This window comes from Hemicordylus capensis, chromosome 1 (genome assembly GCF_027244095.1).
Source record: "Hemicordylus capensis ecotype Gifberg chromosome 1, rHemCap1.1.pri, whole genome shotgun sequence".
Lineage (NCBI taxonomy): Eukaryota > Metazoa > Chordata > Lepidosauria > Squamata > Cordylidae > Hemicordylus > Hemicordylus capensis.
The window spans coordinates 121,112,841-121,137,309 of record NC_069657.1 but is presented as its reverse complement, the minus strand read 5'-3'; the positions used below and the strand labels follow the sequence as shown (position 1 = coordinate 121,137,309).

The following is a 24,469-nucleotide window of genomic DNA, read 5'->3' as shown; positions in this document are numbered from 1 at the left end:
ATAAATAATACTGCAACATTTTGCTGCAGGTCCATACTTGTGTATGCATAATGTACTCTGTCACCAGAGCACTGTGCCAATTCCCTCAAAACTGAGATAAGTGGGGGACCATTTTAGCTGCCAGTTTCAGATTGACAGAACTGGGACAGGTACCAGGGGTCAAACTGGACACCTGTCTAGATGTGTCTTAAAGAGGCACACTTATCACTGGAAGTGCTTCCTTTCAGAAAAAAGGAGCCATGGGGCAGCTGATCCTGATCAAGACTGAAACACATGATGTCAGCTCTCAATTTGGAACATGGTACACCTTTTTCTTGCTGCAAATCACCCCTTCAAGGTGGCTATTTGCCCCAACAGCATTCAGGTGGGGGCAATTACAGCTTCAAGGGAATCATTTTTGGCAATAATATTATGCTGGGGGAGAGCTGACATCCCCTTCACCATGTGTTTCAGTCTTGATCAGGATCAGCTGCCCTATGGCTCCCTTTTTCTAAAATGAAGCACTTCCAGTGATAAGTGTGCCTCTTTAAGACGCATCTAGACAGGTGTCCAGTTTGACCCCTGGTACCTGTCCCAGTTCTGTCAATCTGAAACTGGCAGCTAAAATGGTCCCCCACTTTTATCTCAATCATAATGAACATATGTTTTGGGGTGAGAAGAAATCTGTTCGACATTCCTCAGGAAGATACTTTGTGAGATCAAGTAGGCTAGCAAGCAGAATTTTTAACTAACAGGCATATCGCTAGATACATTAGCCATTGATTCTAGAAACCTGTGCCTGTATATTTTATTTTCCTGGTGGTTTGAAATTCTCCTTAGGAAGGAAGGGAAGCAAAGGCCCTCCATAACACTTCTGTCCTCCACAAATAGTGGCCTTGTTCCCTTACTTTTTTCTTCCAAGTTCACCTCTTCTGTGAAGCCTTTGACTCAACACCTTAGTCCTCTTCCCTATGGAAATAGCCTAAATGCATCTAATCATGTTGGTGCGCATTCTTCTCTGGCTACTCTTGCCTCTCTCTCCCGCCTTCTGTCAGAATTTATGTTATAACATCTTTAGAACAGGAACCTTTCTTTTTTCTTACGCTACTCTGCAATAAAAGAAGACTAATCCCCAATCCCCAGATTCATCCCTGCTCTGACTGATCTTACATAAATACATCAACTCTCCTTCAAGTTGGCAAATCTTCACTTTGTACTTCAGCTAATCAGGTCTTGATACCAACTGGTGAAAACTCCCTCTATTTAAACATAAAAATGTTATAATATTCAAAGAATCTAGGAGGGAAATGACTAAAGCTTGAAGAATGAAATCCTTGAAGGCATTAGCTGCGTGGAATGGAACATATTTTGTTTTAGTAATTCTTGTATTCTCTGTGAAAATAAAAAGATAAAAGCATAGGGATTCAGGAATAAGTTCAATTTTGCACGAGCCCTTTGAGTAGTATGAGAAACCGCAACCTTTCTAAATAACTTCAGTGGGCCTGTGGCACTATGTGCAGGTGGGCTTTGCGTTCTGGTTTTATTTGCTGTAACATACAGTCCTAATACACTGGGGAAACCAAATGTTCCTGCACATTCAGAACAATATTTTGGTTGGGTCACCAGTTTAACTGTACCCCAGTTTTGAGTGGCCAGTAACAGATCTGAGTGACTTTTCCGGTGTTTGAGGTAAGTTTCACTTAGCACTAGTTTGCACCGAAGATCTGTCAACCAATCAGTTTAATAACCACGAAACCACGAATGGCACACATCCTTGGCAATCATTTAAAATACTATCCACAGAATAATACTAATACTAATAAAATAAAGTCTTCAGTTTGAATATATGCAAGAAGAAAAATATATTTGCCACAAGAAGACTGTATCAGGGTTACCTAGTGGAACTACACCACCTGAAAAATTACTGAAGGAATCAGACCTCATAGCAGCAGTTGCATGTTCAGGCAGAGAAGTCAAAACTATATTTAATGTGTGAATTAAGTATATGTGTGAATTTACTGTATGGAAATGTTGGGTACTTTAAAAAATCCATTCAGTTATTTATGACAACTGACCGCTTGGCTGCCGAGATGGCTGCCGCACATATATTCATCCAAAATGGACATCATGCTGGCCTGCAAAATAGTTCTTTAAGATACCCTTGTTTTTCCAACAGTTTTTCCTCTTCTTGGACATCTTGATTTGACTTCTAGAGCAGCAGAAGTGGTGCCAGAGGGAAGCAAGTGCCCCTCAGATAACTAAGTAGGTCCTCCTCTCCATTGCTTAATCATGCAATATCCTCCAAAAGCACACGTCATGTTGAAAACCAAATCCAAGCTGAGTTTGGATGGCAACGGACGGATGCATGTGAACCAATTGTGTCATATAGCAGAAAGATACTGTCAAATGTAAACTCTCGCTGCATGTATACTCAGAGAAACCTCATACCTGGGAGAGAAAACATCACAATCTACTTGTGCTTTGCGCATTGTATCCTATTTCCGCTTCTGTGTCGAAGTTTTTCCATGGTTATTTTGAAGTGGCCCTCATCCCCACTATTGTTGGGGTCATTGGGTCCTTTCTCTCTTACCTGCTACCCCTCCTAAGATTTGAGGCTCTCTAGATCAGGGATTCCCAACAGAAGTGCTTTCCAGATTACACCCTGCAGTGGGGTCACGACATATCTCTGAAGTGTGCTTCCGCACTTCCTGTGTTGTGACACCGCAGTCACAACACAGCTGACAGCAGGGTGCCGTTCATATTTCCAATGCCTTGTTTCGAATATAATCGCTGCGATATAGAGCTATTACGTCGTATATCCGGTGTAAAAAGGTTGCTGTTTTTTGGTTTGTTAGTTTTAGTGAGACTGCTGTCCCTGCTGGGTGCTTTGCTATTTACGTTTTGAATGTGATTTGCCTGAACAGAAGCATTTTGCGGCTGTTGAGTGGCTAATCTGGAAAGCACCAGGGTGAACTATCCCTAGTTCCTCTAGGGATACTTGAAGGGCTCCCAGGGGGTACTCAGAGCCCTCCTGTCTCCCCATACTGAAGCTGTACTGCTCATAAGCAGTCTTATTGAAATTAGTGGGACAAGTTTACTTCAAATGGGAGGGGAAGGTTTATTTCAGTGGAAGTACTCATGAGTAACTTAGTTTGGATGTAAGTCAGTGACTGGAGTAGTCTGTCTTGTTATTATAACATTTAAATTTGTGTACACAGACACAGATGAAATATCTCTATGGGGTATATGAGCTGAAGGTTTGTGACAGAAGGGGTACACCTGTTTTAAAAAGTTGAGAACCCCTGCTCTCTAGAGCAACAGGTCTTTACCATTTGGTATCATACCTTCCTGTCTATTGGCCTGCCCATTCACAGCTGAAAAAATTATCTAGACAGGAAGGATTAGGCCTTTTTTGAATGGGGATTTTGAATGCGTCATTCAAAGAGTTGTATATAATTAAATTGTATGTAATCTCAGCCTTAATACACTGATGTTACATCGTATTATAGTACTCTTCACAAAGCTCCTTGCTTTTATTTGCACTGGGCACTTTTATTGCCATGAGAACAAGTGGAAGGATTAAGTCTACAGACTATACCTTTATGTAGTCTGCTTTTTTCTAAAAGAAAGGCTTATATGAACACAGCAGACTGGGTGCAGGGTGGTGGTGGGGGGGAAGGCTAAAGAATGGGGATTATTTTATTTAGATTTTCTTCCTAAAAGTCTGCGGGTGTGATTTTGGGATCAGACACTGATGCTATAGATTGGGTAGAATAGGGATTAGAAGTGTATTAGGTCCCCCCCATCGCAGACTCCTTTGTCTTATTGCTTACATACTGCATTCTTTGCATTGTACAGTGTTCCGGGAACTCTGACTCAGTTGTTTTCTTTGACAGCTGAATCAACAGTTTGTCCAGCAGAGGGGGCCTTAAACATACTGAAGGCAGCAGAATTTTCCCATAATAATTACATCGTTGAAAACAGGCTTGGATGCAATTCGAATGCGGATGCTACAACAGCAGAATGCTTCTGGTTCTAATGAGCAGGAGTGAGAGAAGTTGGATGAAAGGTGGCAAGCAAGTATATTGAGGACCTTGTAGTTGCATTAAAAAGCAAAGATCTCTTTGCCTGGAGGAGGGAAGTAACTGGATCAATCAGTGCCATTTTCTTCTTTTTGTATTAGGTAGGCTGAATACATTTGGGGTTTCTCTACTGCAATTTGCTATTGTAGCTAATTTGCCTGCACTGACAGAAACCCTATTCAGACATTATTGTGTACGAGTGTGTAGATTTTTGTACAGGTTTTGTGTGAATGACTGTGCTGCATTCATGTAATAAGAGAACCTGGGTACAGGTCCCCTGAAATTCCTGGTAGAGATAGGAAGTGTACTGCTGTACCTGTAGGCAACACAACATAAGAATAGCTGTACCTGTGTATGCTGTACACTCAAGTTCCATTCGGGCGTTAATGAAGAAGACGCTGTACTTGGGTCCCATCCTGACTCTGTCACTCACCTAGTCCGAGAACATTTGGGGAACCAAGTTGGAGAACCTCCGAGATAGAGCAATTGTTTACTTTCAAAAATGATCTTTATCTATGGCTGTGTGTACCCTTTTAATATAGGAACCCTGGCTGATTCTAGTTTATGATCCAGAGGAAATCAAAAGAGTAGTTAGAAGTATTGTTTGGGTTTTATTTTTATATTCTTGAAGTTGTCTTTAAAAACCACTGGTTAAATCTTCCTTTTGTGCTATATCCTTCTTTTGCCCCAGACTGGTTGCTGTTCATGAGGCAATAATGGGTGACTGCTTCCAGCGTTAGGCCCCAGATGGAAAGAAAATTCTGGTTGGCCTAGTTTCACTCAAATGTTAGTGAGTCCGAATGGTTCTGATACTACTAGCATGTGTGTGTGTGTGTGTGTGTGTGGTCAGCCAGGAACAGCTTGGACCCTGTCAGTTACTCCTCTTGTTCACATTCATATGATTTATTTATTTTTAATTAAGAACATTGCTTCTTAAGAATTAGGTTTGAAATCTGGGGGGAAACACAAGACTCCACTGCATACTGAGTCAAGGAAAGCCTTCGGGGGAGTACTCAGCAGTGTGTAGGACTCAGGAGGATGAAAGAAACACAAGAATGATTTCATTGCTTGACAGACACCAGCTGAAAATAATAAAAGTGAGTGTCATGTATCACGAGAAAACACAAAGGCACTCATTCCATTTGCAATATGATGCATTATTTATAAATCTGTACTCCTAGAGAAAGTTTAGTTTTGTGTGAATCTCATTCCACTACTAATGATTTGTTCATAGATGAATGAATACGGAATGGCTCAGTGTATGAAATTAGTGAATTGTGGACCGCTCTTATATAACAGTTATGCCATGACCGGCAGGGAAGCATGAACTGTGCCATAACGCAAGAAACAGCCCTTGGAAATAACTTTTGGGGATGATCAGGGGTGTAGCTATAATTGAGCAGATGGGTTCAAAGACACCAGGGCCCGGGCCTTAGCTCCTGAGGGCCCTTCATTCTCTTCTTTATCTCCTTTGCTCCAGGAGGCCACCAGGGAGAGGGGCGAACATGGGCCACCTCTGCCCTGGGGCCTGGTCCTCCCTCTCCCCTACGTCCACCTCTCCCCTACGTCCCTGGGCCCAGTCCTCCTTGTATCCCCCTGAAGAAAGCCACACTGAGTGGCAAATCTAGGTAGATGCCAAACTTGAGGGCATGTATCCTGCCCACCTGCCTCCCTAGCCATTTCGTTTTTGTCTTTCTTTGAAAACCACTGTGAGATCTTCTGTTGAAAAGCAGCATATACTTATTTGTAGTCCTAGAGAACAGCAAGTGAGTGGGAGACCACTGCACAAGCATTCGAAGAGGCTTGGTAGCTAGCTGGCTGCCCTGCCTCCAGCCAAGAGGTGATGTTGCTGGCCAGGCTGAGGAGAGCAGGCTGGGTGAACCGTGGTGGGTGGGAACAGGGGATTGTGTGTGTGTGTGTGTGTGTGTGGTAAACTTAACCAGGAGATGAATTTACGGTTAAGCAGCAAGGGCCTTGAGAACTCTGCAGCTAGACAGCAGACTGAGCAAACATACAGCTCAGGTTATCACAATGGTGAGCTGTATTTATTCTCCAATTATCCTATTTTTATCAAAATATGCAGTATAATACCACTAAACATATGCAAATTTTATTCAAAGTGGAGCCTTTTTGGAGACCTTTTTGGTGGAAAAACCTCCACTATTTCCACTTTTTTGGTGATGGATATCGACGTTTTTCACCATATGGACCTGACAATCCTACACAGAAGTTACCGTGTTTCCCCGAAAATAAGACAGTGTCTTATATTAATTTTAGCCCCAGAAAATGCACTAGGGCAATTAGCGGTACATCAGAAATTACTGCTAGGTCTTACTTTCGGGGTAGGTCTTACTTTCGGGGAAACAGGGTAACTGTGAGGCAGCTGATATTTAGCAAAGTTTGATGGCAAAGGAGGTGAGGTGTGGCAAGGAGCTTGTCAAGCATCCCCAGCAGGTCACGTTTTGTAAGGTTTATAATAATTAGCTTGCAGAGAAGCTGTCTAGAAAAGTACTTTGTTTTTGGTCTAGCAACTTCTTCTCCTGAAAAACTGAGCTTAATTGCCCATAACTAGGGTTGACTGACTGCAACCCAAAGAGTCTGCTCAAACCTTCAAAAGGTCTGATGCTGGAGAGACATTTGCAGCTCTTGCATTTCCCAGCAGCTTCCTTTGCTGGTCCTTTACCTCTCTTTCATTACCCAGTCTGCTGTGGCAATCAGGATTCTAATTTTACCTCTGCAGAAACCCTACCTATTGTTTCAGAAACAGCAAGACGAATGTAACTAGAGCACACTCAAAACTGGAAGGTCAGGTTTCAAAGCCAAAATGAGGACAGTCTACTTAAAATATTTACTTAATTTTCTTCTTCTTTTTCCATTTATATCCCGCTTTTCTTCCAAGGAGCCCAGAGTGGTGTACATGGTTATGTTTGTCCTCACAACAACCCTGTGAGGTAGGTTAGGCTGAGAGATATGCGACTGGCCTAGATTCACCCAGTGAGTTTCATGCTTGAATGGAGATTTGAACTCAGGTCTCCCTGGTCTTAGTCCTACACTAACCACTGCACCACTCTTTCCTGCTCAGAGGAGTGGGAGAGTTGGCAAGGGTACACTTAGCTGTCTTTCTGTCTTTGAAACCGCCATGAGTCATTTTTGGAAGGGCGGTTTAGAAATTGAATGAATGAATGAATGAATGAATGAATGCTTTTTTGGTTGGGGTTAGGAAGTGACAAAGGAGCAACTAATGCAATCAGAGTGATGCAATGCAACAGGCTAATATTGTAGGATATCTTGATTATCCCATGGTTGTAAGAGGTATGAATAGGTAGGAGTAGGTGAGAAACTGAAAAACTAAGGAGTTGGAAAACTAGTGATACCTTAAAACAATGTATCCTTGGTAGAGCTTTGCAGTCGGAGAAGCACAGAGGAGAGCCCATGAGCCAGGAAAGTTTGTTTACAGACTTATAAACTCTGTTCTGTGTCTAAAATCAGACCTAGAGCTAGTTCAGACATAACACAGAACTACGGGTCCAATGGCCCCGTGGCTCTGAGCCCCACTCCCCATACTCTCCCATCAGCACTTGGACAGCAAGACTGAAGAGAGGAGGGGATGCTGGCTGTGTGGGCTTCCTTCTTAACGGAAGGACAGCCCGCACAGCCAATCAGGCCAGAGTGAGGGAGGAGCTTCCTCCTTCAACTCCGGCTCCGTGGGACCCAAACAGCGATGCCAATGTTCACATGTAATGCTGGCACTGCAGAAATGGAGTTTGTGTCAGTGAAACTCCACTCTGACTGAAGGTTCAGTGGAGTTTGGCAAGGGAAACCATAGGTTCATTTCCCCCTTCATTTCCCCAAATTTGGATGTTCGGGTTGGGAAACTGAAGGTGAAGGGACCTCTGGTTTCCTGTTATGTCTGAACCAGGCCCTAGAGTGGTGTTTAAAGAGCAATCAAACAAGTGCAAAATAGAATGAACATCCCAAAGCACAACCAGAAACAGCATGGTCAGGTAAAAATTCCACATAAATAAAAGCAGAACAAAACTAAGTCAGCCAGTCAGCAGCAAATGCTTTCTGATAAACCCAGGTTTTAACTTGGCAGTGGAAAGCTAGAAGTGATGAAGTCAAGGGCATGTCTATTGGCAACACATTCCATAATGTAGGTGCCATATGGGGCGTAACTGTAATTGAACACAGTGGGACAATACAAATGTCCCTGGGCCCTAAGCGGGTGGGAGCACTGGCTGGGCAATGACTGGCTCTTCACTGTCCCTCTCCTCCCTCCTTGACTCTCTGGCATGCTGTTGTCTCTTGATCAGAGGCCATTTCATCTTCAAGCAAGATGAATCCTCTCCAGGAGGGGAGGAGTGTCAGGAAAAATCTTTTATTCCTCCTCTCCTCTTGACCGGCTGGCTAATGGAGGGGAAGAAGAACACGACAGTGAGGTAGGGGCCCATCTTCACTTCTTGTCCCAAGGCTCACTCCATACTTGCGATGCCCCTGGTGCCACAGGCTGGTGGCACCGTGGCAGAGGTGGTCTTCCTCCTGGACTTCCAGGCTGAATTCCAAGGCCTCCACAGACCCCTGCCCCCGCAATCTTCTTTAGATGGTGTGGTTGCCCAGCTGAGCATAATGATGCTTAATGGGGGGGGGCACCTCCAAAGGCCTCTAGGTCCAGGCTCTGAAATTACTTAGGAACACCTCTGCACCATGCACATGACCCCATTCCCTCTTTTTAAAAAAGGCAGTCTTGCACAGATGTGAAGCTTTTTGCCATTAACGGAATCAATTCATATGCTTAACCTTTTTTTTTTTTTTTTTTTTGCTGATAATGGCATAAAAAAGTCAAATCCCAAAATGTACTGACATGCCTAAGAATGTTAGGGAAACTTAGAATGTTTCCCTTGGAACCCTGGGAAATGGGGGGGGAGCATTTGGAAATCAGCATAAGAATTGCAGCTCTGCTTAATGCCTTTGCTAGTGCTTTCCTGAATAGGCTCTGGGGGAAATGTGTAGCATGATAAGAAAAACAGATCAGATTAGCATCTGTGATGCTCTGAATGATGGCTAGAGAGATCTGAATCGTAGCAATTTCTATCCACTTTTTGCAAGCAATGAAGTGACTGCAAGCACTGGGCAAATGGGATGATAGAACACTGATGTTTCCATTAGCAGATCCAAATTGCACTGTTGTTGCTGAACAGAGGTTAGTGTCATTGTGGGGAGAATAGGTAATAAGGCTGTTTGCACTAGTTGTTTACCAAGTCAGAGTGCTGATTTGAGGCTGCTGTAATGTGCGACTCAGCTGCGTTATTCACTCTGAAAACACTTGAGAATTGGTGTTGGCACAGCGCTAAAACTGTACAGACAATAGGATGGGTAGATTTTCATTCTTTAAGTTACTGTGCAACAAAAATAGGTAAGATAACTGCAAAGAGGAGCTACATGACATGTTTGGTGGGACACAGGCTTGATTTGAACCAAGGCTCAGCAGGTGGAGTTTGGGAACCTATTTTCAGTGCCTTGGAGCCCGAAGTAACAGTAATGAAGATTATCATTAATTGTAGCTTGTGCCTTCATAGGCTTGATGATAAGATGCTGTATGTCCCCAAAGCTGACTGAATTTTCAACATGTCATTTCTGTTACAATAGACCAACATGGCTGCTCTTCTTGGGTGCCTTTGGCCATTCCCACCCACCCCTCACCCTATGGTTGTGCATATGACCTCTGGCGGCCACTGCCAAGGGCTCCGGGGAAGACAGGGGCTCACTTGTCCTCCCTGGCAGACAAGCTGCGGCCATCCTCCCCTCCACAGCACAGTGCACCCACACGAGCTGGGGCACGGCAACGGCCAGGGCGGAGCCACCATTGTGCAAATGGGTTCAAAGAACCCGGGCCACCGCCCCTCAGGGGATGCACATTGCGCCCCAGTCATGCCCTTGCCTGATGCAGGGACATTATTTCACTCACAAATGGGGCCATGCAGCCCCATTTGCGAGCAAAGTCCGGCCAGTGCCGTGTTTGCAGCATGGCTGGAGCTGTTCGCCTTGCCTTTTAAAGGCAGGGGGAGTTGCTTCCAGCCATACTGCGAATATGGTGCTGTCCAGATTTTGCTCGTAAAAGGGGCCACGCGGCCCCATTTACAAGTGAAACCAGCATCGCATTCGCAGTGTGGCTGGAAGCAACTCTCCCTGCCTTTAAAAGGCAAGGCGAACAGCTCCAGCCGTGCTGCAAACACGGCGCTGGCTGGACTTTGCTCGCAAATGGGGCCGTGCAGCCCCATTTGTGAGCTGAGCTACTCCCCGTGTGTCTGATATCAGAGGTGTCAGTTGCAGGGGGCGGAGCTAGGGCCACGGCAGCAGGCTGAACCCAGGCCGCTGCTGACTTTTCCTTTCTGCGTTCCAGAGTGCCATGCAGCCGCTGCGCTCAGTGCAGCTGCTCCTTCCCCATCCTTTAACAATTTAAACAATGCTTTGACTGTCCCCTTCTAACTGAGCAAAGAGGCACCTTTTAAAAGTGGTGATTCTCTGTATTTAGTGGCCGGATTCTTTTTATTTAGTGGCTATCCTATGCTTCTTTTTTAGATTGTGAGCCCTTTGGGGACAGGGAGCCATTTTATTTTTATTTATTTATATCTATGTAAACTGCTTTGGGAACTTTTTGTTGAAAGGCGGTATCTAAATATTTGTCAGATTTGAATTCACTCCCCCCGCCCCCAGCTCACTTCTGGAAATGGTGATGGGCTGAGGGGAAGCCTTTTAACCCTGGTGCACATGATGGTGCACATGATTGCCTGCCAAGGTTCAATGAGCCACAGTTTTGCTTAACCTTGGCTAAATGCTGGGTTAAAAATGGCTAGTAGGGGCAGAAGTGCTGGGATGGGGAATGATCCCTGCGCTTCACACGAGCAGCCCAACCCAGGCTGGTCTGCCCTACTGGCCTGGGTTGGGCTGCTTGTGAGAACAGCTTCTCTGTGTAACTACAACCAGCCACTACAAAACTGAGATTGAGACATGTTCGGGTAGGTAATGGTTTCCTCCTATAACTTCTGGCTTTTTCACACTATTCAGGCAGAACAAGGCAAGAACTAACTACAGAAAGGTGGGGATAATAGTAAAAGTGGTGGGCAGGGGACAAGAATAATGAGTAGCCATAACCAATGCTTTGACATCACTGAAAAATTAAGAGCCAGTATGGTGTAGTGGTTAAAGTGTTGGACTAGGACCAGGGAGACCTGAATTCAAATTCTCAAATCCGCATTCAGCCATGAAACTCATTGGGTGACTTTGAGCCAATGACTTATTATTGAATTAATAATACAATAATGATTAACATATTATTCTGAGAACAATTGAACCTGTCAGGGTTAAACTTAGTATACAAATAATATACTTTTCAAAATCTGGCTCTAAGGAATAATATAACCTACCTAATAGGGTTGTTGTGAGGATAAACATAGCCATGTACACTCTTCTGGGCTTCTTGGAGGAAGAGTGGGAAAGAAATATAAACATATATAAATAATTGAGGAACACTGAATGCAACTTGCATGCCCATCCCTGACCAAAAAAAGTCATCTGACCCCCTCATAAAAAAGTATCCCCTTTGGGCATTACAAAAGCACAGTGGCATAATTTTGTTCCAATATGTCATCACTCTAGCCCCAACTACTGACTCAGAGTCTGACTCCAAAAAGGCAGGACCGGCACTGGGCCAGAGTCTGAGACAGCTCCAGAAATGGAGCCACCGAAGATAGCAGAGCCTTAATCCCACCCCCCCTCCCACCCCCGGCCGGGCTCATCCTCTTCTGTCACCTCCCTGATATCTGCACATCAGCTACAAGTGAGACAGGATCAGCTGAAGAGGAGGAGGAGGAGATGCCAGCCTCCAGACCAGAGGGTTCCCCCTTTAAGGTTAATGATCTCCAAGCAGGAACAGACTGAGCTCAGGGAAGAGCTCAGTCTAGCTCTGGCTGTTGTTGAATCAACATGCCCCATTGGTCTGTCCATGGTCCTGTCCTTGCCTCATTCGCTGTCAGACTTTGTGGGCTCTGTGCCACAGGATGGGACAGTCTATTTGCACTTTTTAGCACTTTAACCTAGTTGCCACACCTGTTTCGTGCCCTGCAGAGCAACTTTGAGGCAGCCCGCTTCATTGTCCTCAAGCATATCCAACCCCTTTGAAGGAGACAACAGGCTGTTGGCAGGGAGGTTTAGGAGAGGTGAACCTTCTGTAGTTTTCTCTTTCTGTGGTCCAGCTGAGATGACTGCTGCTGCATCTCTAAGGGCAGTAGTACAATCGAGTTCATATCCTGTGCTCAGACAGCAGTGCCATTCCAGCCTAGTAACAAAGATGAAATACCATGGAATACAGGAATGGTGTACAGCAGGGCTACACAGCCTTGGCCTTCCTGTAGATGTTGGACCACAACTCCCATCATCCCTGATTATTGGGTGATGGGAGTTGTAGTCCAGCAACAGCTGGAAGGCTGAAGTGGTGCATCCCTGGAGTATGGCGTATTCACTACAGAGTTTATAGCAACTGCTCAACTCTTCCCCTAATCATACCCAGACCTCCCCCAGCAACAGCACAGCGCAAGCATCACTCCCGCAGCTCTGGTAGTACTTAATCCATTCCTGCATGCTGTTTTCAACCATCAACAAGGAAGTTAGCAGGAATGGGGGAATGATAGCCTTTCCCTCTGTTATTCTAGCCCCGATGCTGTAGGTTAGTGTTTTGGAGTGCTGCAATCCAAGGCAGAAAATCCAAATCCTGGCAGAAATAATGTCTTTGTTTTGACTTCTGCCAAACTCAATATTTTCAGTAGAATTTAACACTGATGTGAATGGCCATTTACATTGCTGAAATATGTTTTATAGTGGGAAAGTCCAAGAATCTATTAAGAGGAGATATTTATCATGATCTGCTCCAAGCAGTGGCTTGGAGACCAGCCCTGGTGGAGGACATTTCGACTGGGAGCATCAGCACTGGGCCACAACGCCAGGCCAGTGCCTGGGCCTGTTAGCAAAGAGACCCAAGAACTGGGGCTCCCAGAGACAGCACTTCCTAAGTCACCTGAAGAACTGCTCCCTTCCACACCAGAAACTTTGTGTTCCCCAGAGCCTGCATACAACAGTCTGGAAGGGATTTGGTGGAGTGGAGAAAAATTGCAATATTCTAGACTACAGGGCTATTCCTTTGAAGACTCTCCAGGTAGAGAGATGGAGCCTGAGACCCAAAACATTTAAGGCCTCAGCCCACCTCTTCACTTTGCTGGAGCAAGTTGCTCAGTAACCACGACAGTACTGCACTTCTAACCTGCCTTGCTGCAGTTTGGCTATGCACCCAGGGATGCCCTTTCACGCCTCATGGTTCCTGCCCACAATCCAGACATGACAAAAACAGTACCCCTGAAAAATGTTCCGCATGGTGATAGTGGTACTCAGGGGTGTAGCTATAATTGAGTGGATGGGTTCAAAGAACTCAAGGGCCCCAGCTCTGAAGAGCCCCCCAGCTCCAGCCCTCCTTATTTTCTTCATTACACATTGAGTATCCCTTATCTGAACTGCTTGGGACCACTGTTCTGAATTTCGGACTTTTCCGGATTTTGGAATTTTTGCATTCTGTAATGAGATATATTGGGCATGGGATCCAAGTCTAAACACCAAAGGTTACTGTACACTGTATTTTTATTTTTATTTTCAGGTTTTATCTAAAGTATAAAAACAAATAAGCACTGAATTTACGATAACTACTGGTAGCTGTAAATGTAATGAAAACTAATTGCGAGAAAGTTTTCAACGCAATAATGTTGCTGGTCATGTTAGACTCAAACATGGCATTTTAGGTGGAGATGAAATTCAGATTTCATGTGAAAATAATGTTTTGTTGGTGCTGTTGGTACATACTGTGGTGGTTTCCGGATTTTGGAGCATTCCAGATTTCAGATGTCCGGATTAGGGATACTCAACCTGTATCTCACTCACTCCAAGGGGCTGCCAGAGAGAGGGCCAACACAGGCCCCCTCTCCCTTAGTTACGCCTCTGGTGGTATTCATTTGTCTGCAGTGGAAACAAATGCTTCCTGTGACCGTTGTTTAGGAGCATGTATAACTGGAATGTAATGTCAAAATATCTCTGTGTGTCCTTGTCTCTCTACTTTACTCTGCAACTCCTTTACCCAGAGACAGCCCCGAGACATGTTTGTGTCTGAGAAAGAAAATTCAAATGGCACTCCTCCATATTGGTGAAAAATATGACAAAATAATCAACATTTTCCTGCCTTTTAATGATACCTCGAGACCTGCTATTTAAGACAAGCTGCCTTTCTTCTTTCTGTAAAGGGAGGGTGTAGCTTCCGCTTACTCTGAGCAATGAGGAGAAAGATACCTACTGAGAATCTTCACTTGCTAGCGAATGCCTCTATGAACGGACCAGGTTGACAAGTGCCCTCATTATTTACCCCTAGTGCACAACCTGATCTTTAACAATAGTTTGTGTTTCCCATGTGCAAACTACGAAACTGCCATTGACTGCTGAATACGGGTAACCTTACTCATGCCTTCTGTCCAGATAATAGCCACCCTGTCACAAATCTCCGCGTGGTTCCCAAACATACACAGAATCCCTGTTTGCATAGTGACTCAGACATGTTTGTACTGGAGCCCTCAGATTTGTACCACAGGCAGCCTCTAGAGAGGAGCAAGAGGAGGTGAGTGGCGATATCAGCTGTGGATCCTGTTGAAACATATAATACTTTGCAAGCACCTACCGCAGCAAAAGAAGGTCTGGGTCAAGTACCAGTCTGGGTCATGTACACGGAAAAAAGCCTTTTGATGGAAGCTCTGTTCTTCAGGCATTAAAGTGTATTTGATCAAGTGCTTGTGATTAGAAGAATTCAAATGGCAGAAAGCTGCCGAGGAAGGAGCGAACTCCTCTGAGCTGGTATATTATACCCCCACAGCTTACTCTTACATAACAATTCTCTTTTCAGCAGATTTAACAGTGAAATTGTTGCAGGCACCCGAGCGCTAAATCCATTGTGCGGGAACTGTTAGGGAGGGAGCTAACCGCTGCATGCACCCACTTTTCAATGTTTTGTTCTGCAGTCATTTTCATGAAAAGTGGGAACAGAGGCTTGAGTTTAAATCAGGGTAGGGAGCCAAAGAGAGCCTGGGTATTCACAACAATGATGCACAAAAAGAAAATATTAATGGAGTCTGTGGTGATCTGGTGATTTAAAAGGCCTTTCTCCATATTGAAAGTGTGCACGAGAGAGAGAGAGAGAGAGAGAGAGATGACATTTTTATCCACAAGAACAAAGAATAATCAAGGTTAATCTTGGATGAAATGGATGAATATTGTTGTGAGCTATAAATAGAGATGGCTGGGAAATATTGAGGTGATTCTCACGATCACCCGGGGTGGGCTGGGAGAGTGCGGGAGGAAGGCTGCTCTTAACCTACCTTCGCCCCAGATGACCAAACTGTCAGTCTTCGGCGTGCCTCCTGCATTCCATGTTCAGCTCCATGAAGCAGGGCACAGGGATCTGGGGTCGGAACTTCTTGTTCCAATCTCCGGATATCCCACAATGCAATGCACAACACATGCGTTGCATTGGGGATTCCCCTGTCCAACAGATACTCTATGCGCCCATATCTGTGTCTCCTCAGGCAGGACAGTCCGTGAAGACACATGATACTCGGTAGCTGGGGTAAGGGTGCAAGTACATCCTTAGCCTCAGCTAACAGCTGGGTTTCTTAAGAGGGTAGTTGGGCAGAGAGTAGAGGGATCTGTGAAGATCCAATGCTTCTCACGACAAACCTAACCCCAGCTGGGCTGTTATGGGCTGTTCATGAGAACAGCCTCATTGTATTTCTCTTTAAAGAAAAAAGAAACATTTTGGATTTATTTTAACATCTTTTTGAGAAATACTGAGGCTTAAAAAAAAAGTTGGAAACCCATGTCACATTGATTTGATCATTTATAGTTTCTGTTCTTTTGCACCAATTTGGAAATAAAGACCTGCTTAAGAATATCTGCTTAAGTTATCCATAGTTTGGGCTCGTTGTTGGCCTTCAAGAGAACCCTAAAAATGTACTTGTTTGGCCTGGCCTTCCAAGGTTTTTAAATTGTTCTTATGTACTTTTAATTGGTTTTAAATGGCTCTGAACTGCTTTAAATTTGTTTTTTATATTGTTTTAAGCAGTTTGAATAGTGTTTATTTTTGCTTTTTACTTGTTATGCACCACTCAGAGCCTTTGGATGGTATAAAAATGTAATAAATAAATGTAATAAATAATAAATAAGCATAACTTTCTAGATGTTGCAAGACTCTCTAATTTTGGAGGCAACCTCAGCTCTCCAGCCATTGTTGAACTACAACTCCCATCCTCCTCAACCACAACCAGAACAGTTCAACAGCAGCTGAAGAGTTCAGGTTGCCTACCCCTTGTGTAGTCGAACCACATCAACTGTCACCTTGTCGTGACTCCCCCCAATAGCACATCTGCTGTGTTAATTGCCAAGGTTTATTTGGGAAAACTGCCTGATCTAGTTTGTAGAAATCCCCAGTCCAAACAGCTATGGGTGGAAGAGTAGTAAGAGGAACTATTCAGTGGATGGCTGAGAAACCAGCTATTGATTCAGTTCTTGAACCGTTGTCCTGCAGATACACACAGTCTCTTGTGCTCATGTATATTGATATGAGGAATGGTTTGCCACACACAGCAATATGTCATGTAGAGCAATGTGCCAACCAAGCTTTTGAAACAGGCAGATGATGACAATCTTTTATGATTAGCTAAAACAACTTTACTTGAAAATGTTGCAGTGTCCTATAAATTTCTATAGAAATACTGTGATTTTTTTTAGTGTTTTCTATAGATTAATGCTTTCAAAATACTAATAAAATGATCAATATTGCCATGGGAAAACTTCCTTTTTTAATATTTAGCCATCAGTCTGTTACTTCAGATTGAAAATGTTGGATTAGTAAAGTTGTTTGGCTACCATATGGTCACTGTGGCTGATTATGCATTTGAAGCTTCTTCTTTCCCCCCCATAATAAGCTGGCTTTGGGGAGTGGGGGCCGGTTGAAAACCACTCATTAACAAAGGCCATCATTGCTAATAATTTTTCATTTTGAGTTTTATTCACTCAAAATGTACTGTTTAACCAATTTTTAGGCCCCTGGCCCACAGACTATATAAAGACAGTCTTCATTCTCCTTTTTATTGTGTTTCTCCTCCATGAAATATTGTTGCTACGTTTATATCCCACCTACCTTCAAGAAACACAGTGACATTTTAATCTCACAAATTTATAAAGCAGATTAGAGTATAAAATGATGAGGTTGCCCTCACTGGGGAGGGAGGGAGGGAGGGAGGGAAGGCTGCGGAGAAGGCAGGACCGCCCTCCAACATCCCAGGGTGCCCTGGGCACAATCACAGCAACTACTCCAGTTAGAGCAGCCACCACACTTGGTGCGGGTCCCACCGACCCCCCCCCCGCCACTGACTCACTGCTGGAAATGGCGGTGGGCTGCTGGGAAACTGTTTAACCCATCAGCAATCACCCAGATGATCACCAGCCAGAGAGAAGCCAATCATAGGTTTGCGTGGGTTTGAAAGTGGTGCTTGGCATGAGTGCAGAGCCAGAAGCAACTAGCTTCCAGCACGTCACACGTGCAACCTAACCCAGCCTGGGCTGTCCTAGCCTGGGTTAGGCTGTACGTTTGAATACCCTTGATTACTTTTCTTCACTTACATGCGTGATGTGTTCACTCACACTCACACTCACACTCACACTCACACTCCATAGCTGACCCTCCATAACTCCATCTTCCTACTCTGGGCTGACTACAGACTGGCTTTTATAGTGGCCTGTATTATCCTGACAGTTGTTGCTTATTAAGTGATGTTGAGAAGTAACTCATTTCTCAGTTCCAGTTTCTCGTAGTTGTTTGCATATCTAAATCCTCCTTTGGAAAGTATTATCCCTGGGCCAAGAAATAGCAGCAGGCTGTAGGAAACAGTACTGTGATGCAGGAACCACAGGAAATATTTATCTTGATCATAGGAGGTTTATACTACAGGAAATCAATTCAGGATTGCGACATGTTAAACACATGCAATATTTCCACTGTGCTCTCATTACAGAAATAAAAGTGATAGTTTTGGATGGGGTCTCATTTCCTTGAGTTCAGAGGACTTTGGGACACTTAACAGCGCAGCTCTTTTTAGCTTTGAATATGCATAAAATAGGATTAGAAGTTTAAAACTGTTTTTTAACAGATTGATTTTAATAATATGAAACCACTGAGCAAGTTGCACTGGGGTTTGTGGTTCATTTCAGCTGTACATAGTAGACTTGATTATTACATGTCTATCTGAAGATAGTGTTTGAAAGACCTAGGCATTATGCTATTGGCCAGAGAAAAGTGATGTAAAAAAAAAAGAAAAAAAGATAGAGCTGTATCTGTGGAAACAGGAATAAATAACAAAAGAACTGCTGTAGCAAGAAATGCATCTCCCATATCCATTGTTGCACACTTAAACAATGGCTCAAAAGCATATCCGCATAATCTCATTATCTTCCACCTACATTTAGCTTTGCTAATAAGCAGCTGAAATTACACTTCAGATATTGACACAGAGCGTATGAATCACAGCTTAGGAAGAGCCCCCTGCTCTTGAAAAGACAGTGGTACATTCCTTCGAGTGTGAACCTCTACTAAATTGGTTGCCATGCATTTAATTCTAGTCCCACCTTTCCCTGCTATAGGTGTTGTTCAGCATCCTTCCAATTGGTTGAGGTTTTCAGATAGGCGTCTCTTTTGTTATTTATTTTAAAACAACTCTTCCAGCCCTTCCTCTCATTAGACAATCGGAGAGACTGCAGGGAGCAGGAGCAAGTGCTGAGCTGCAGAGGATGGAGGGTGTCAGTGGCAACAGGACTATGTCTTACAGCCGATGGAGTTATGACAGGTACTGTGCATCACAACCCTGACGGTGTTTCCTCGGTATTAGGAAGCAATAAACAGCAATTCCTGAATAGAGTGTTACCTGCTAATTAGAAAAGCTTAGGGCCAGTTGCATTTGTCTTGTAAATTGGTATATTTATTTCAGAAATGTAGGACTGGCAGTTCCCGTAATTGCCTACATATGTCCTCTGGCGTTAGCTTGAAACTGACTGTGTTAGACTCTCCATTTGGTTGCAGACAGCTTTTCCAATTAGTCAATTTCCTAATTTCCAATTAGGTGGGAAACTTCCTAGAAATATGCTTATTTTCTTGCCTTCAAATCCACGGCTTCCCCAGAAATGTGTAAGGAAACACTGCATGCTTAATTACAGCATGTAAGAAGTGCTACAAAGTTCTACGAAAATTCAGCATTATTGGTTCTATGGTGAAGTTGGGGTGAAATGTCAGTTAAGAAGACAATGTTCTCTGGCGAGAACTGTGCGACATGTCCATGAAGCATTTTGATGAAACATACTAGCTGTGATGCTTCTTGGAGGCTGCTGATGTGCTACGTCTCGCAACAAATTGCTGTTTCTCGCTCCGCTGCCCCCTGCCCCCACCCTCGAACTGGCAACACTTTCTGCTATAGCAGCATGGGCGCAGGGGAAACTATACAAATGATCAAATGACTGTATTTTGACAAGGTTCGTTAAGTTTTAAGCTTCCTTATTTTATTTTTCATTTTAAAAACAAAACAAAACAGTACTTGCACCTAGACTGTTTTATTCTTATCCATGTACTGTTGTTCCTAAACGACACATTGGTGTTCCGAAATAACACATTGTAAAAGGTAATATCTGAAAATGGAAAAGCCGAGTCCTGCCTACCAGGCCATATGAATCAGACTGTGTGGGGGAGAGCAGAGTATTCCTAGTCGAGTGAGGTGAATGACAAAAAGCAACCAGAGAAAAACCTATGGCTAAAATTTTGTACATAGATCAGTGGGAGTGTTTCTTCCGCCTTTATAGGATCCAGAGCGTGTATATCCATAGAGCTGTTCCTTCATGCCCTGTCTTGTGATGTGCGTTTGATATATGACAAGTTTGCGACAGCTGCAATATACTGATGTGACAGCAAAGGTGACTGGAAATATTACAATAGCTTTTGCGCAGCAATAGTATCAAATTCAGACTTGCTCATGATTCCAGTTTCCCACTGATTGAAAAATAATTTAGCTGCTGGTTGCCAGATTTGATTGCTTTTTGAAGGTTGAGGACAGCAGAAAGTATAGAAGTTCACATACAGTTTCATCACCCTTAATGGCTAGTACTGTGAGACTCAGAAATGGAGCAGAGGTGCTTCTAGTTCATTAGAACTGCCCTCCCACATATACCACATGGTCAGTGCAATGACAAAATAGACTGAGTTTTTATAATGTTCAAAGCAGCTTTCTGCTGGTGGCCAAGCCGAGGGGTACAGAACATGTTGCATCTTGCTTCATCTCTTACAGCCAACCCCATGCATATTTATTCAGAAATCAGCCCCCACTGTTTTCACTGGAGCTTGCTCCCAGGAAATTGTGCATAAGATTCCATCCTTAGAATGAAACATGTTAACAGGAGAAGAGGGTCTGCACTAGCCACTGCACTCAAAAGAATAAGGAGATTCTGTTCTTGTTAAAACATTACTTGGACTGCATGAAGGATGCATTTATCCTACAGGGTACTTTAATCTATTTTACATGCAGGATCTCAAGTGTAGTTTTAGAGACCTATCAAACATGATTGTATATAACACATACCGAATTTGTGTAGTTTTCCCTAAAACAGCAGTCTGTATATAGACTGGGGGTGATGGTTGACTTCTGGCCTGAGAGCCAGATGCACCCTCTGAAGAAGCCATTCCATCTGGCTCTATTATTACTGCCTAGAGACACATATCAGGCAGAATATAAATGTGATAGATAGATAGATAGATAGATAGATAGATAGATAGATAGATAGATAGATAGATAGAATTATTTGCAAACGTGTATATACTGCTTTAAAAATAAAAGTTCACAAGGCAGTTTACAGAGCAAAAGCACGAAGATGGTTCCAAAGGGATTCACAGTCGAAACACAAACAAGGGAGACACCAGCAACAGCCACTAGAAGGGACACTGTGCTGGGCTGGCGAGGGACAGCTGTCTCTCCCTTGAGCTGCCTCTTTAAAAGGTGCCTCTTTGCTCAGTTAGCTGGGCTGGTGATGTTCAGAATTTACTGTAACTCTTAAACGGTTTTGAAGTTGTAATGAGTAGAGAAACTGTGCTTTTGTCGGATATGGATGTTGTCAGTATGTACGCATTTGTATGCAACTAGCCTGGGCACATGTGCTTCATAATTGTGAAACCCCCATGAAGATGTTTCTAACCCCTATGATCACCTCGACCTGTGGTGGCTGGGGATGATGGGAGTTGTAGTTCAGAAACATCTGGAATACCACAGGTGGGAAACCCCTGCTCTATGCCAAATTGTGCCTAGTTGATTGTGGAGCTGATACTACTCTGGCCTGTGGACCTCCTGTCTGGAGAAGAGAGTGCCTCCCAAGTCTACAGAAGTTGGCCACCTCTGATGTAGAGTTTTAAAAAGGTTTACACCAAACACTCTGATGCTGATATTCAGGGTTTAAAATAAATAAATAAATAAATAAATAAATAAATAAATAAATAAATAAGCACATTTCACACAGCCGAACAGATTAGTGAAAAACATTCAACTCCCCAAACCAGCCTGTTGTTTCAATGCTGTTTGTCACCCCTGATGGCGCAAGACCTCTGTGTGCCTGAGGCAGGGCCCTTGTGCATATCCTTCTCCCCCTCTTTCCCTGTTTTACAAGTGGGGGACAGGAGGGCATCCTGCTGCACCCAATACTCTGCTGCCTGAGGTGACTGCCACACCTTGCCTCATGGAAGGGCTGCCCCTGTTCAGCATGCTTTTGCTACTCTGGTGGCTGCTTCTTCTCTGTGTCTTTTATCTATTAACCTGTTTGCTCCATTTTCAACACATTTATCATCCCTCTGTATTACATATTCACAAACTGAACAGATGATGGCAAGATTAACTAAGAGGGCACTGAAGTATGTAACACTTATCTTGACCAGCCTTTCCTGCCATCTAACCCTCCACCCATATTTCCCCCATTATTTCCCACCCTGTTGTAGCATGTTTTTGCCTGCATAAGTTGTTCCAGTAACACTTTAATCGTAATAATAATATGCAGTAACTTTAAGTAGGAGGGAAATGGCACCAAGAAGAAGAAAAGCTTTGACACCAAGTGAATCTGTTCATATCAAGTATTGAGTGTTACAGAAGATGGGAAGCAATTTGAGACCCTAAAAAACAACAACTTGAAATGAGCTATGTAGTTTGGGTTCATCCTCCTGTTAAGTGGATGTGACATGATGGTACCTTGATGGATGTGACATGATGGTAGTGACATGATGGTACCTTGCGGAATTAATCTCATGAGGAAGAACAATTCTTACCTAACCCTATTTTCTGACCCCACACAGCTAAATACCTTAGGTAAAGTTAGCAGAACTCGATGATCAATGATACTGAAGCCCAGAAAGAGGGCCCAGACAAATGTGCAGGTGAGCCTACTGTGGAGGGCCCAGAGCACAAGGGGACTGTCATGGCGAAGGATTGCAGAACATCCAATCAGAAGCCATGTCAGTAGAACCAATAGGCGCACATTCCCTGAAGTCCTCATTTTTGAGTATGGAGCAACCAGAATAAAATCTGCAGGAGATTAATAGAATGATACTGTCAAATTCTAAGAGTGTGTGTGTGTGTGTGTGAGAGAGAGAGAGAGAGAGAGAGAGAGAGAGAGAGAGAGAGAGAGAGAGAATAGGAACATGAGTCTGTGATGTATTATAAGACTATTTAAAAAAAAAGTCAAAACAATCCTTTAGGTCATCAGCCCGTTCATCGCTCATTCTAATGTCCATGGAAGGTTCATGTCAGGTATAGAGGCCTCACATAGTCTAGGATTCTGGGACAATTGTTTTAGCACAACTGTTGTAAATGCGAGCTGGCCGATTCTTTGTCAAGCAAATCACTGGCTGATTGTCCAGGAGGCCTATTGATGTATCTTAATTGTGAGCAAATAGCTGAGAGATTACGCTAGAATATTCCAAAGGGGTAGTAATAAAATCTTTGCAAGGTGGCACATACCCACCACCTCCTGATAGGAGGGGCTGATGTGTGAGTGTGAAAAGTAGCAGCTTTGGCACAGACACGTGGTTGCTGAGTGAGACAAACACTGGAATACAGAAGCTGGGAGAGAGTAAGCTAAGAGTGGAAGCACCTTGGGGTGCAAGGTTTTCTTTCTGGCCGTCTGATGTAAGCTGTGGTTGCTGGTAGGAGTGCATTGCTATTTCAGCTTTAGCGGATGCTCAACCAGTATATATATAAATAAGCCAAATGTTAGAAAGAGAATGGCCAGGTTCAGACATAGCGATGTCGTCCCCCACCCCCGCAAACTCCATTTCCCCACATCTGGATGTTTGGGTTAGGGAACTGGAGGTGAAGCAGTCTCCTGTTTCCTATTTCATCTGAACTTGGCCACTATAAGCCTCCTTTGATCTTTCCTCTCAAGGAAGGCAGCTCCTGAGCAGTGCTGCACCTCTGCAACTTCTCACTGTTTGTAACACTATGAGCCAGCATGCCAGCTCTTAAGTGGTCTTAATCCATTGATGTCAATGGAACTAAGCTGAGTGAGTTAGGTGCACTTATGCTAACTTAAATAGTTTGTGGATTTTTCTACCAATGTCCTACCATAATTCAAAAATATGTATCTGAAATAAAGCGGCGCATTGATTTTATCCCCAAGGCTTAGTCTTCTCCTCAGGAGTTAACCCTGGAAACTGTTTTTCATGCCTGGCTTCAGTCCTAAAAAGGACAAAGAGAGTGAGAAAAAGTTCCTCTTAATAGAGGAGAGACAGTCTATCTCTTTCCCTCACCCTTGCCATTTAATAACTCCAACCACTATATCTGGTACTTGGGTGGGTCGGAGAGATGGCTTTCAGACACAGTGTCTTGTAGGCATGCAGCCCTATAGCTTTTGGTGCCCTAGACAATGTATGACTTTGGTAAACCCCCCAACCCCCACCCACCCACCACATTCAGTTAAAATTACATGATGTAATGTACAAGATACAATTTTAATGGAATGGGTAGAGGTAAAGTCACACTTGGCAATTGGATGGGGTAGGGAGGAATGTGGAAGAAGATTATACCTTTTGTTTGTTTATTTATTTGATTGATTGATTGATTGATATACCGCCCTTCCAAAAATGGCTCAAAAAACTTTAAGCCTGCTGCCGCCACCCCACGCTGCTGCCCAGCTCTGTGCAGAGTCCATCCCTGTCCCACCCCCAACCCTGCTACTCACATGGCCACTGCATTGGT

General features: G+C 43.8%; 1 protein-coding gene across 3 annotated transcripts in view; it reads left to right on the top strand.

Annotated features, from left to right (window-relative positions):
• The first annotated feature begins 4,130 nt into the window (after positions 1 to 4,130).
• Positions 4,131 to 24,469, top strand: part of TUB (TUB bipartite transcription factor) — a 240,156-nt gene continuing 219,817 nt past the window's right edge. The window contains exons 1-2 of one of the 3 annotated variants that reach the window (XM_053285488.1): positions 4,131 to 4,162; positions 18,922 to 19,042. In XM_053285488.1, coding sequence (XP_053141463.1) covers positions 18,987 to 19,042 — 56 coding nt within the window. In that variant the 5' untranslated portion in view covers positions 4,131 to 4,162; positions 18,922 to 18,986. Of the gene's footprint in view, positions 4,163 to 18,793; positions 19,043 to 24,469 lie in introns of those variants that run through there. The other 2 variants (XM_053285507.1, XM_053285495.1) reach the window with 2 other exon arrangements.